This window comes from Epinephelus lanceolatus, chromosome 13 (assembly GCF_041903045.1).
Source record: "Epinephelus lanceolatus isolate andai-2023 chromosome 13, ASM4190304v1, whole genome shotgun sequence".
Lineage (NCBI taxonomy): Eukaryota > Metazoa > Chordata > Actinopteri > Perciformes > Serranidae > Epinephelus > Epinephelus lanceolatus.
The window spans coordinates 7,032,598-7,046,511 of record NC_135746.1 but is presented as its reverse complement, the minus strand read 5'-3'; the positions used below and the strand labels follow the sequence as shown (position 1 = coordinate 7,046,511).

The window sequence follows — 13,914 nt, the reverse complement described above, 5'->3', positions numbered from 1 at the left end:
AAATGTGTGATGGTCCTGAACACATCATGTGTGACAAATACTTCATAAGGATAGAGACAAAACCAAATCTGAGCTTAAACTCACTTTATTTGTCATATTTCATATAAGATTTGGCCAAAAATAAAGAGTTTTCACGAACTAACCAGCGTGCACGACAAGAGTGAAAAATGGAGGCTTTTTTTCCAACTTCAGGATTTTATCTTAAACTTTTAACTTTTAAACATTAAAAATTTAGTTTTAAAAAATACTAATAAGTAATTTATAATGGAGGGAGGCTCGTGGATTTATCACTCAGGGAGGCTCAAGGAAAAATATTTGTATCTTTGGGGAGGGTAAAAAAAACAAGGAAGTCACACCCCCTCCTCTGATAAGTAAAGAACAGTCCCTAAACCACAGTCTAATGCTCTTTTATTTGGCTTAGGGGAGGGCCTTAAAACTTTTAATGACTGTATTTTGTATTTATTGTACTGCTGATTTTTAAAGTAAACTGACCAAGGCAAACCCTCCAAAATTACACTATTTAACACAGCTAGAAACTACAAAAACAAGAATTATAATTGGATTTTTTTTTAAATTTCCAATGCCAACAAATGCCTCCTTTAGAAAAACAGAACCAAATCTAAGCTTAAAATCACTATATTTGACACATCTCATAAAATTTTGCCAAAAATAAAACGTTCAAACATCAAACAGTGGATTTTAAAAAACGAATAACTAATTTATGGTGGAGGGAGGGTCATGTATTTCTCTCAGTCACTCAGGGAGGCTCAAGGAAAATTATTTGTATCTCAAAAACAAAAAAGGAAGTTTAGTTTTTTGGTCATTTTCCAACTTATTAAACACAAACATACTGGTAGATACACACTACATTAACATTAAGTCAAATTTTAGCATTAAAAAAATGGACTAAAAAGCTCATTACACCTGCCTTTTTAACATTAATTGTATTTGTCAGCTCCCTTTAAATCATACAGAGCAACAAGAAACTGACAGACACCAATTATATATATGTATATATACATAATATAAACCTATTGTCACCTCCTCCTCTGACAAGTAGAGAACAGTCCCTAACTCACTGTGTTGTTCTGATCTCATGTACTGTCTCTTTAAGAGGGCTGAGCCTGAGTCTCGTGAGGCTTCACCGCACTCTTCATCTACCTGCTGCCCGCTCCGGTCCCCGGTACTGATTGGCCGTCTGACCGAAATCCCCTTGAATGATTTCAAACCCTTGTGTTTGGACAGGAAGGAGGGGGGGCTCCGTCCACCGACACACCGACACAGTAAAGAAGCTTAGACCCGACCGAGGAGCGCTGCTGACGGGGAGACGCGTCCACAGAGCCGCCGGTGAAAAGTGACGGTGTCGTGTTTACGCACATTTTCTCTCCACTTTGGTTCATGTGACGTGATATTTAAATTTACTGGGTTTCATTGAGGCGTGTGAATGGAGCGATGTCCGGTGGAGACGGTGCACATTGCGATGGGACGCGCTGTGTTGTGTTGACGGGACCTGATTGATAATCACCGGGGATCGATATTTAAAATCATGCGCGCGTGTTATTGGTGAAATGTGAGTATGTGCAGTTGTTTGTGAAATTCATGCGGGGTTGTGCTGTAACAGATTAGTGAGGGCAGGCGGTTCATGCTCGGGTTGTTGCCATAGCATCACATTAATATTTTCTTTTTCATCACCGGCCTGTTGAAGCGGAGCGCGCGCACAGACTTTCATATTGTGGACGATGTGTTTCAACACCATCCCGCAGCTCAGGCTTGGATAGGTTAGTTGTGACAGTTGATCTGAAGACACCGTTCACACGAGCTGATCCTGACAGGCGACTCAGCCATGGCGAAGAATCCGTCCGAGGGAGCGAAGGAGGATGTGAGCCAGCTGACGGACGAGGAGATGCTGCGGTGCAGCAAAGAGGAGCTGATCCGGAGACTGAGGAGGGTCGACAGCGAGAAGATGAACTTGATGATCGAGCACGGAAACATGATGAAAGACATCAACCGGCGGCTGCAGGTGCACCTGCACGAGATCCGGAGCCTGAAGGAGATCAACCAGAAGCTGCAGGACGACAACCACGAGCTGCGGGAGCTCTGCTGCTTCCTGGACGATGACCGACAGAAGGGCAAGAAGCTGTCCCGGGAGTGGCAGCGCTTCGGCCGCTACACCGCCAGCGCCATGTGGAAGGAGGTGGGCACCTACATGATGAAGCTGAAGGAGCTGGAGGCCAACCAGGACACCGTGCTGAGGGAGAACTCTGAGCTCAAGGAGATCATCCTCATGCTGGACGAGGAGAGGAACGGAGCCGGGTCCAGGAGCTCCATAGACAGTCAGTCCAGTTTAACCAACCTGAACGGGGGCACCGGCACCGTCAGGGATGTTGGGGACGGGAGTAGCACGTCCAGCACAGGTAGCGCCGGAAGTCCAGATCACCACAACCACAACCACATACACAAGCCCGCCTCGGAGAACAGTAAGCTGGGCACCACCATGAGGAGGTCCATGGATGACCTGTCAGCACCGCACCATCACAGGAGCATCCCCAATGGACTCAATGGTGAGTACACACACACACTCCACCTGTGGACACACACCTGGCTGTCATCACCTGCAGGCTTAAAGGGTCACTCTCAAACGTGGACCATAGTTTCCCATGTGTTTGTGTCTGAGTGACTGATGGGAACAACACTTAAAACTAAACTGGTCCAGTAGGCTATTGAGCAGAGAGCCACACAGGCCGCAGTGTAACCACACAGGGCAATCACGCACCGTTCATTTATGTCCACTAAAAAAGCTAATTTTGGTCACTGACAGGCTCAGACTGTGTGTTTAAGTGTCTGACAACATTATGGAAGTATCCCAGAACGACACATTCTCACGCCGACCTCGTCTCATATCGACGTTTGGTCGTGAACCTTCCACGTCCAGATTCGACGTACAAGGTACCCTGGGTGTGTTGGTTCATGACATACTGGGACGCTGTGTCACCTTCAGCCTGTTACATGCATTGTCTTCTTTCAAAATACACGTCTGTTTTCACAGGAAATTTAACGTTTACATACAGTCTCTTTCAAAATAAATGCATGTAACAGGCATAACTTGACACGGTGTCCCAGAACGTCAACATCCAACAAACACAGGGTACCTTTCACATCATATCTGGATCCGTCCACCACCCCTCCCACCATCCCTACTCGAACTTTCATTCGCTGCCTTAACTTTTGTTCTTGTCCCGCCATGTTTCCCCCTTACACCTCCGAGCACCGTCAAACTATAACGGCGCTCGGCCACGTATCACGCCGACGTTAAAGGACGGCTTTCTTCGTCAGTGTCTGACACCACAAGCCACTGCCCAAATGCCGGATTTCACCGACTTAAGAGTGAGACTGGGGTGAACAAAAACAGCCCCAAAATCCCCATCACCAAATCCACCAGACTCCATTTGAATAAACGGTAATTTAAGCGTGTATAGACGCAGCATGTTTTCACATCTAACTGGGTGAATTAAGGGTTTATTTCAACCCAACCATAGTTAGTGATTGTTGGAACAGTGGAAAGACAATTGAAGATGGTTTTTGTGAGTTCTTTTTTGTTTCTGTCGACTTTGGATGAAGTGTGTTTTCTGATTATAGAATTACTGTTTTTCTAAATGGAGTCTGTTGAGTTTGGTGATGGCGATTTCAGGGCTGTTTCTGGTTTACCAAAAAGGATCTTACTCTTTAACCAAAAGGTCTATCTCTGTAGGGATCCTTTCCATACTGTTGTAAGACACTTACAGTACAACTGAGTCCGCTTTTCGTTGATGTGTATTGATGTTGCGAACATGCCCTGAGTCTGGCAGCGAAAGTCTAAATGATGTCAGAAAGACTCTGGACTCACACATTGGACAGATGTAAAATTTTGGTTGGACAGAAAATTAGGGGTGGCATGGTGGTGCAGTGGTTAGCATTGTGGCATCATAGGAAAGGAGTTCTTCGTCTGAACCCCAGGGTGTGGGAGCCCTTCTGTGTGGAGTTTGCATGTTCTGCCAGTGTCAGCGTGGGTTTCCTCCAGGTGCTCCAGCTTCCTCCCACAGTCCAAAGACATGCAGGTTAATTGGTGACTCTAAATTGTCCGTAGGTGTGAATGTGAGTGTGAATGGTTGTCTGTGTCTATGTGTCAGCCCTGTGATAGTCTGGTGACCTGTCCAGGGTGTAGCCTGCCTCTGACGTCAAGAAGACTTTGGCGTGAGACGTTTGGAAGACGTTGGGTTTTGATCACTAAACAACAACAAAACATCAACGTCATCTGTCACTAGTATTCTACACCACTGACGTTACTGACGTTGACATTAGACGTTGTCCTGACATTGAATTTTTGGTCACCGGGTGTGAATGAATCCACTTTTACGTCTGGAACCTCCTGTCTACAACGGGCTTGAGAACTTGGCTCACAATCCCATTTGATTCGGCAGTGTTTTAATCCTTGTGGCCAAAAGTCGCCCCTGACTTAAAAAGATCTCCAAGAAACAAGTTGTTGCCTTTTTGACATGTCTTGTAATTATAGTATCGTAATGGATACTAATAGGTTGTAAACAGACGGGTATACCTGAGTTTACCCTCCACAACACCACTGGTTTTATTGTACTTCTGTGTGGTTGAGCTCTCAGAGGACACGTATGACCTCCTCCATCTGTATTCCTTGGTCCCACCCCTCGTAGATACCACAGTCAGGGTGTGTTGCATGTGATTGCGCTGACACCATATGCTGATCAAAATTGCTGTGAAGGATTAACATGGGGGGGTCTTGGCTTAACCTCACTGTAAAGTCTTGATTGGGGTGATTATGACACACACATATGCACACACACACTATCCTTAAGTGGCCTTTTCAGTCCTGTGCTACCCCATCATTTGAATCTGCGCTGATTTAGGTCACTGCACTCGTGGTCCTTAAGGAGGAGGACTTATGTTAATGGATTTTAAAGGGGGCGGGGAGCTCGGGCAAATTGATTTTTTTTTTTCGTTTTGGGGTCGTTCGCTGATTATCATTGTTGCCTTTTTGGTTGTAGGAGAGCACTCATGTCTGCTTAGGGCCCGTTTGAAATGCATGGCATGGGACCAGAAATCAATGTCCCTGTGTTAAGACCTAAATACACGGCTGAAAGCTTCAAGCCGGGATGAAAATGCCCTGATGGAACAGGAGGACACTAAGCCTCGTTTAGCTAGCACATGGGCTGATAACTCGCCATGATCTGTTTGGCAAGGGGAACAAATTCTGTTTCATGGGAGAGGGGGAAAAAAAATCCCCTATCCAGTTGAAACTTATTTTTCTCCCCCGCCTGATGAACAAGGACGGGGCCGTGTAGGAATATCAAAGCAAACAGCTCCACACAGGTCACATGTTATCTGTCGGACATTCCCGCACATTGTGGGCCGTGAAAACCGTGAAGGTAGCAAATCCAAAAGGATGCATGAGCGAGGGCCGAGGTAGCCCTCTAATCCGGAAACACTCACACGCCAACACATGCAATTTGGGCGGTGTTTGGCTGTCGTTACGTAACATCAATATTGTGTCTGCAGCGGCCCAGCACCTCACTCCCTCTAAGCCGCTGTTTCGCCTGATGTGTGTGACATTGTGCGGCCCTGAGGCTGTGTGTGCTCATCATTGACAATAACACACACACACACAGTGACACGCCAGCATGGGAAAGACCCGCTTCACTCTGGAGAATTATTTTATTGTTCAAACCAATGCATTGATAATGAGATTGATGCTATCTTGCGCTTAACAAAGCCGAGCATCACAGATCTTTCTGGCTTTTTAATTGCAAACACCTCTGTGCGGAAATAAATAAACAGAGCAGCTGTTGACGCTGAAGAAGATGTCAACTGATAAAAACAGCAACAGCAGCATTGATCCTAATCTGCTGTTACATAAATTGGACGACTGTACTGTACACTGAAGTGTTTAATCACTCCTCTCAGTGTATAATCCTCACATTAAATACAAATATAATCACTCGCAGGTCAACACTTGTAAGGAAACTCCTCACCGGCACAGATTTACTCGATTGGCTGCTTGAAATCTGAGTGGAGTGACCATGTTGTGAGGTCAGATGTGGCCGCGGTGTGAGGTCTGCAGAGTGGCTTTATTTAATGCTGTCCAAATGCCAGTGTCTCCCCCTGGGCATTTAGGAGACAAGCTCGAGGATTGCCGCTCAAGTGCTAAATGAACAGCATCTGTCCGGTTGCCAGACGCACACAGACGGGAGGAAGAAGAGGAAGAGGAAGAGGAGGAGGAGGATGAATGTGTTTGGTGCCCCAAGAGTAAAAGCGACCAGTTGGTCGAGCTTGAGGCTTCTGTTTCAAACATTTTCAGTCAGTTTTTAATTTTTTTTTCACCTCCTTGGCAGATCTAAAAATCTGTCTCTCAGAGGCAAAGGAGGCAGTGGGAGAGGAGTGTATGAAAGGGGGCCCAGGAAAGGGCCCTCAATGGATCTCGGCAGTGTGGGGGGAGTGGCTGAATGGCGGTAAGGGGTTGGCTGGGAAGCTGGGGGGTGGAGTGGTGGGGGACTGTTGGAGGGCATATTGAGCTCAAAGGAGGCTGGGGTTTCGGAGACATCCTGCTGTCTGCTTAATTGAATTCCTTGTGCGTTGACACGGCTGCACCCCACCCCCCACCCCCCACCCCTCACTCCTCTCCCTTTGGGGATACAGGCTGTGTGTTTACTTGGACAGGGTGTGTGTCGCAATGCGTGAGGCGAGCGAAGGCTTCTGCTCTGGAGAAATAAAAAAAGAAAGAACAGCAGGGAACACATTGAGCTCCACTGTGTTTTATAACCTTTAACAGTGACTTCTATTTCCAGACTTCTCAACGTCTGCGCTCACTTGTGGTGGTCTGGAGCCCATCCTGGTCCAAGACCGTAACGTGACGTTGTGACAGAGAGCTTGTATTAGGCTCCCCTATAGTGCCACACAGACTCAGTATAGCTGCGTGAGATTAAGACAGAGCGGCCGAGCGAGACGGTAAAGTGCTGCTTTGACATTGTCCAGATGAACTGGTAAAGATCCTCTCTGCTGTAATGCTTGTTGACCTTTAACAGACCCTCACACATTCCCCCGGCCTCTTAGCTGCTAAACGGCTTTAAAGGAAAAATGTTTTCAACTCCGCAGATAAAGTGACTCTGAAGAAGAGTGAGAGTGAGGTTTCTGAGACGTGGACAGAGACGGAGAAATGATTATAACAAATTTTGCTTCCTAACCACAGAGTGATGGTTAGCAGCTCATGTTGAGCAGAGGACTATATTTTTCATTAAAGGGTCACTAATATTTTTTAAACCGTGCCCTATTTTACCATTCTTTCAACTTTAGAAATAGATCCAATATTATCAAGCGCTGCAGCTGGCTGCAGCAAAACAGGCTAAGACTCCAATCATGCAGAAATCATTTTAGCATGTGGAGGCGTCTTTTTGTAATTGTGTTTAATGAGAATGAAGCTTTTTGCACGTTGTTTTTAAGTTGCTACACGCCTTGCGTTTCTGCCAGAGCACTTTGAACTCCTCGAATTGAGAACGAAAAAGTGTCCCACGTCATGTCTGCCTTTTCCCCATTGTCCAAACAGATGATTTAAGAGGCGGGCCTTCTGTGGTGGTCACGACAATAAGTTAACAGTTGGTAAACAATGGAGGAGAAACTGGTGGTGCTTGGCACGACCAATGGACTCCCTGTAGTTAGTATTCATTTTTGTTATGCTAGGCCCGACGATAGACAGCGGCAAAACGGGCTGTAACATAACCACTTGGGGCAGGTGCGCCCTGTCAGTATATGTCCATCAAAGTCGTGTGCTATATCGTAGGCAACTGGACTTGCCTGCGTTTCTTGAAGACGTTTCTCCTCTCATCCAAGAAGCTTCTTCAGTTCTCGCAGGCTTTAATCTCAGTGTGGGTGTGAACCCTTACGGAGTCGTTGGGGTGACGTGAGCTCTTAGTTTTAGAGTTGTTAAGGTCGCAATGTGAGTCATTGACCCACCTGGTCATCATGTGATCACGTCTTCAAAAAACGCAAGCAAGTCCACTTGCCTACGGTATAGCACTTATGATTCCCATGACCTGGATGACTGAATCTTCACCAACATGTCCATCAGAAGTGTTTGTTTTAGCCATTTACAAGCTCCGATTGTTGTAAGCGTCTGACGACATTGTGGAAAGGATCCAGATGAACGAAACGTTCATCCAATCCCTTTGCTTGTTAAGCCATGTTCTGTGTTCAAGTCTCGCTAAAGAAGTCTTGTTCTCAAATCTCACAAGAGGTGACTTATTGCAGGAAGTAAACCATGGAAAAGCTCATGAGAGCTGGCGAAAGGGGTGCCGGTAATAGTTGATTGTGTTGGAGTACTGAAAGCATCATACTTGTTTATCCTTTTTCCATCAAAATAAGCATATGTATACAGGTAGGCCTGTCATGATAACAAATTTTGCTGGGCGATTAATTGCGTCAGAAATTATTGCGATAAGCGATAATATTGATGTTTTTAGAACACTTTTTTAAACTTATATAATGATAATAAAGGCATAATGATACAAGTACACCCTTTTAAAGCGAAATAAACATTTATTTAACGAGTATATTAACAAATGCAAAAAGAAGGAAATTTAAATATCCGAAACAACATGTAAAAATATCGAAATAAATAAATAAATACAAAAAAATAGATTGTCAGTCTCTCATTCTCAGATGTGCTGTTAAGTTGGTCGTATTCGCTCTTTTTGTTGAGATGGTTTTTAGAACAAATCCGGCACGCTGGCTCGTCCAAATTTCTGGGCTCCTGTCTGTCATTTAGTTTAAATCCAAAACACTCCCACACAGGGGCCGTGGCATTTGGTTCAGGAACAAGTCCCCTGTCTTTCTCTTACGCTCAACTGTTTTTTTTCTTCTCCGCCTCCCCCTCATGAAGATCACACTGTGTGTCTGTGTGTAGCCCATAGCCCTGCTTCCCCCACAGAGACAAAGACACTCGATGACAAGAGCTTTCCCTCTGTTCATTACGCCAATGAACCAACTCACCTGGCTGCCACACGATGCACGGTAGTGAACGCTCTTGTTGTCTAGTCTCTTTGGTGGAGAGAGACGAGACAAGGAGAACAAACACGCATGAATATGGCAATTAATCACGGCCAGAAAAGTTACCGTCTCCCTTTTAAATTTACCGTGCAATTAACCGACTTATCGCATATCGCGACAGGCCTATATTCAGGTTTTTAAACGAGGGTAAACCCTTAAAAACTAAGCGATAGACTCCTTTCTCATTGCCAGTAGATGACCGCTGCAGCCGACAGGTTACTAAACAGTAGAAAGCAGCATGGAGGCCTGTGAAAATGTGATGGTGGTCACTTCTTTTTATACTTATTTAGTCCTCTCTTTCAAACTTGGTGCCAATAAATTTTGATCGATGTTCGAGCACTGCTTGAACGGAGACAGACGGTATCTTGTCGTGGCCCGTCATTGCATTGTACCCGCAAAGGGACTTAAAAATAGCGTGTCCATCCAGGTGTTGTATTTCTGTCACTGCCGATCCTGATCTGAGTCAATTGGAGCTGGAGCCGATAAATTTCCGTGACGACCCGTCTTTTTCTGAGGGCAGAAAAGCATTCATTTCTCTGTAGGATATTTTATCTTGCAAGATCCTCAGAACAACAACCTGAGCCTGTCAGTGGCGAAAACAAACACTTTTAATGGACGTGGTTTGACGGGGCGCACTCCCTCAGAGTGGTTACACTGAAGCCTGTTCTCGCTCAATACTGGAACACTTTCAGAAGTTGTTGTTCCCACGAGTCACTTAGACACAAAAACTTGGGAAAATACAATCTAGTTTGAAAAATACCAAAGTACTCCTTCAAGTGTCCGAGTGTAGTAAAACTGACTCATGTGAGCCAGTAGTGTAATAAACTGATGCCATGTGGCTGCGGTCGCTCAGTGTAAGTTATCGTTCTCTTGGTGGTGTGAGTGAGGTCACTGCGTGCACACGAACTGACACATATGCACTAATGCAAAGAAGTAAAACGTTGATTTAGTAAATGGGTTTTAGTCCAGCTGTGCAAGGACGACTGAAGCAGCCGCCGTGACTTTATCCTGGTCTGTTTGTTTTTCCACGTGTGTGCCGCACGCCGGTTAGATGTTAAATCAGGCATGACTTCTTTGGACTGAAGAGTTTACAGTGTCCTCTCCCTCCTCTGAAAGCTTGTTTACACCACTGTTCAATTTAAAATGGCCGTATTTTATGGTGAAATCACCTTAATTCCAATGGAAGCGCCACAATCAGTGGAGTCGCTGATAGGAGTGAAATAAATGTGTGGATTTGTTTGCATTGAGCTCAACTCTGCTGAACTTTGACTCACAAATTTACTCCTCAAGCCGTCTTCATGGTGCTAACATTTTAGGGAATCCAAAATGGAAGCAGCCATTTGCTCATTATCTGTGTTGCCTCATCCACTTCTAATTAACCCTCCTCTGTTGGAGTATAAATTTTTGAACAAAACGGTGCACACAACCCTGAGAACAAAACGCCAGGGGGGGAGGAAACGGCACAGCACAGAGAAAGTAGAAAAAAGCACAGGGAGCTTTTGTGATTGGCTAACACTGGCACGTTAGCAGTTAGTCCACCGGCTACATCACCGAGCCTCTAGAGCCAAATATTTTGCCAAGACACACTGATTTTCACCATGCCACTTCCTTATGACGTGTTAGACCTCATTACTGTGAGTCTCTTCAGCTGCGTGCGTCTCTCAGAAACCAGTCAGGCCGGTTGGTGATTCACAGAGGATTAAGACTCATTAAAACTCCAGCACAATGCATTGATTTAAAATCGATTTATATGTTGTTTCATGTCGCAGCAGAGTGTTTGCACCAACCTGCTACAGGCCGTCCTGTGCATAGTCACTGTGTTGAGTCACCCTGTAAACCAAATTAGGTTTAAACTAGCTCTGATTTTACTGACTGAAAAGTTAGAAAACTGGAGTATTCAGCACCTGGCCTCTCTGTGTGTGTGTGTGTGTGTGTGTGTGTGTGTGTGTGTGTGTGTGTGTGTGTGTGTGTGTGTTAATATATGAGGTGCCACAGTGAGTGCGACCTCCTCGCCTCTCTGATTTAGAGGCTTTTCTCTGTGTCTCGCTCTCTTTTCAGTTTCCTTTTCTTTCTCCCTCGGGGAGTGACGTGACCTAAAAGCTCACAATGGGACTGTAGAACCAGCCCTCCCAGTTAGCCACCAGTGTGTGTGTGTGGGGGTGTGTGTGTGTGTTTCATTATGATACTCATGTGTGACTGAAGCACTGGGTCTTTTTCCCTCTGAGGTAAATCATCAATAAGCTTTGAGAGTCAGATCAAGCGTTTAAATCTTCAGAGCACAGGGTCACTTTTCATGAGAAACAATCAAAGTGCGTGTTTTACTGAAGTCACTGCAAACTCTCCACTTTGATTTCTTCAAAGATTCACTCCGCCTCTCAGTATCTTCTCGTGTTTTTCTTAAGTAAACATCAATCAGTCCCCGGCGAGTCAAAGTGAGCCGTGGCGTGTGAGCTGCTTTCTCGTTTCAAATGAAAGCGGAGGATCAACAACACAATGGTGTTTTCCTCTCGTCTGTGGTTTCATGTCATTGTGTGGCGCGTCGGCGCTCGGCTAAAAAAAGGCAGTCTGAGCAGGAATAGGATGTTTCTGTCGCTGATATCCTGTTTGCCCGTAGAAACTGACTTACTTCACCCAACTGTAGTTTTCTCATATATGGCAACAGCTCCAAGGTGCCTGATCATGATTGTTGTAGTCATGGAAATTAATATGGTATGGCTTTTTGATACCTTCTGTTCCAACACTGACATGTAATGTACTTCATGTTAAAGGAATACTTAGCCTGCAAAATGATTATTTGTACACTAACAACCTCTCTTTACACATCCAAGGCTTAAGTGGAGCTTAAACGCATACATGCACGTGCTCAGGCGTGCTCAGGGTGTGCTGCTTGTAGGAGGAAGTATTTACTTTATATTAATATTACTGTTATCATTTTAGCAACAATGCATGGGTTTGGGGGAAGCAGGAAACATACCACTGGATAAATAAGACATGGATTATACTGCAAGAACTGTGTGAGAGTTTCTGAACGCATGTTTTGCTGTTGTTAAATGCAAAACCGGATTATTTAAGTTCATTGAAATTTTTTGCCTGTGTTGGATTCTTCGTTTTACCGTGGAGGTGTGTGATAAAAATCAAGTTCTCTTCATGAATTCAAGGTAACACAGGGTGAGCAGTTTATATATATGAATGTTCCTTTTGCAATGAAGTGTTCTTTAAGTGTTGTCATGTGGAAGTGACTCCCAAAGACGCATCAAATTGGACACTACATTTTCTTTCATTAACGTCATCAGGTGTTGTTGCTATTTCAGTTCTTTAAAATGAGTGTGTTGCAATCCGTCCTCTACAGTGACGGAGTTATGTCAGGTATTTTGTTTGAGTTTCCCTGCAGCACAGCGCGGGCTCTCCTTGCACTCTCCGGCTTACGTTTCCCAGCACCTTGCCTGCCTGTGGGAGGCCTGGCCGGCTGATAACACAGATAAGGGAGCAGAAACACACACACACACACACACACACACACACACAGATACACAGAGGTGAGGTTGAGGGAAAGAGCCACAGGGGGAACTCTCAGCTGTGTACTGTCAATGAAAAGCCAGCCTGTCAGGACGTCCCACATTCCTGGATAAACAAAAGAGGAAGTGGGTCTCTTTCTGCTGTTGGTGACACAGCAGGAGCGAGACTGCGTGGAAACAGGAAGAGGAAGATGTGAAAGGAAAGCGAGCGTGTGTCCCTGGGTTGCTTTTTGAACTTTTACCTCCCTCAGCCGACATACATCTCTCCTCCAGCCCCTGCCTCTCCCTCCATCTGCATCTCTCTCTGTGAACCTGCTGTCTGATCCGCTGTCCGTTCACTCCCATCAACACAGCGCTCTGCCGACAGAATGAGGTTATAGAGCCAGCGTGAGCCTCGCTGCACACACAGACACGGACTCGCTGTAATGCTCGTCACCAAAGAAACTGCTTTGTTATGTTTGTGTGGTCGTCGCTGACATCTTTCCGTGACATTAATGTGGTATCGTACCACCGAAGCCAATTTCAGCCACTTATCTCAGCCGTGTTGTCCCCGTGTCTCCCTCCACGCTGGTCTAAATGATGTATGTCCTTCTTCTCTGATCGCTGGGCAGTGGGGCTGCTGGAGGGGCTGGGCTGCTCAGTCGCCTAGGCAACAGCAATGATCAGTGGGGCGAGTGGACGGCGCCCACGCCTAGCCTCAGAGTCACTGAAGCAGAGGGAAGTAAAGGGGGTAGGGGGATGGGGATAGGTTTGGGCATGGTCGGCCTCCACGCTGCTTGACCCGTGCAGAATGATGCCAGCCAGAGCTAGGTCAGCTCTGTGTGTGTGCGTGCGTGTGTGTGTGTGTGTGTGTGTGTGTGTGCTTGTTGTTTTCAAGTAACTTACTCATAAGAAACAAACAGGGTGTGGTGTAAGTTCTCTGAGTAAACCGACGCTACGATCAGATACAAGGACCTCACTTGCAGCAGAAGAAGCAGATTGTTGTACTTGTCTAACTTGCTCTTATTTTTTGGGAAATAATATCTGACGTTAAAAGTTGTCCACATTTTGTTTTTTTAACCCCCACACACTTGACTTGACCCACATGACACAGTGACTCACTCGCTGGCAAACCAGAGACACAGGGGACCTTTTTATTTCTCTGAGTTTAACATCGTTATAAGCTCTCCGTATCTGGTTAACCACTTGTTTATCCAGTCGCTGCATTTAATTTATTCTTATTTTAACTTGCATTAAAGGGCGGGAACATCTGCGTTCTTTTCAGAAACTCCCCCTCAACTCAAAAACACAGTGA

The 13,914-nt window shown here is 45.5% G+C and overlaps 1 protein-coding gene across 4 annotated transcripts in view; it reads left to right on the top strand.

Moving 5' to 3' along the window:
* The first annotated feature begins 1,142 nt into the window (after positions 1-1,142).
* Positions 1,143-13,914, top strand: part of ccdc85cb (coiled-coil domain containing 85C, b) — an 81,082-nt gene continuing 68,310 nt past the window's right edge. For all 4 annotated transcript variants that reach the window (XM_033649366.2, XM_033649365.2, XM_033649364.2 and 1 more), the window contains exon 1: positions 1,143-2,561. In XM_033649366.2, the coding sequence (XP_033505257.1) occupies positions 1,844-2,561 (718 nt within the window). In that variant the 5' untranslated portion in view covers positions 1,143-1,843. The remainder of the gene's footprint in view (positions 2,562-13,914) is intronic.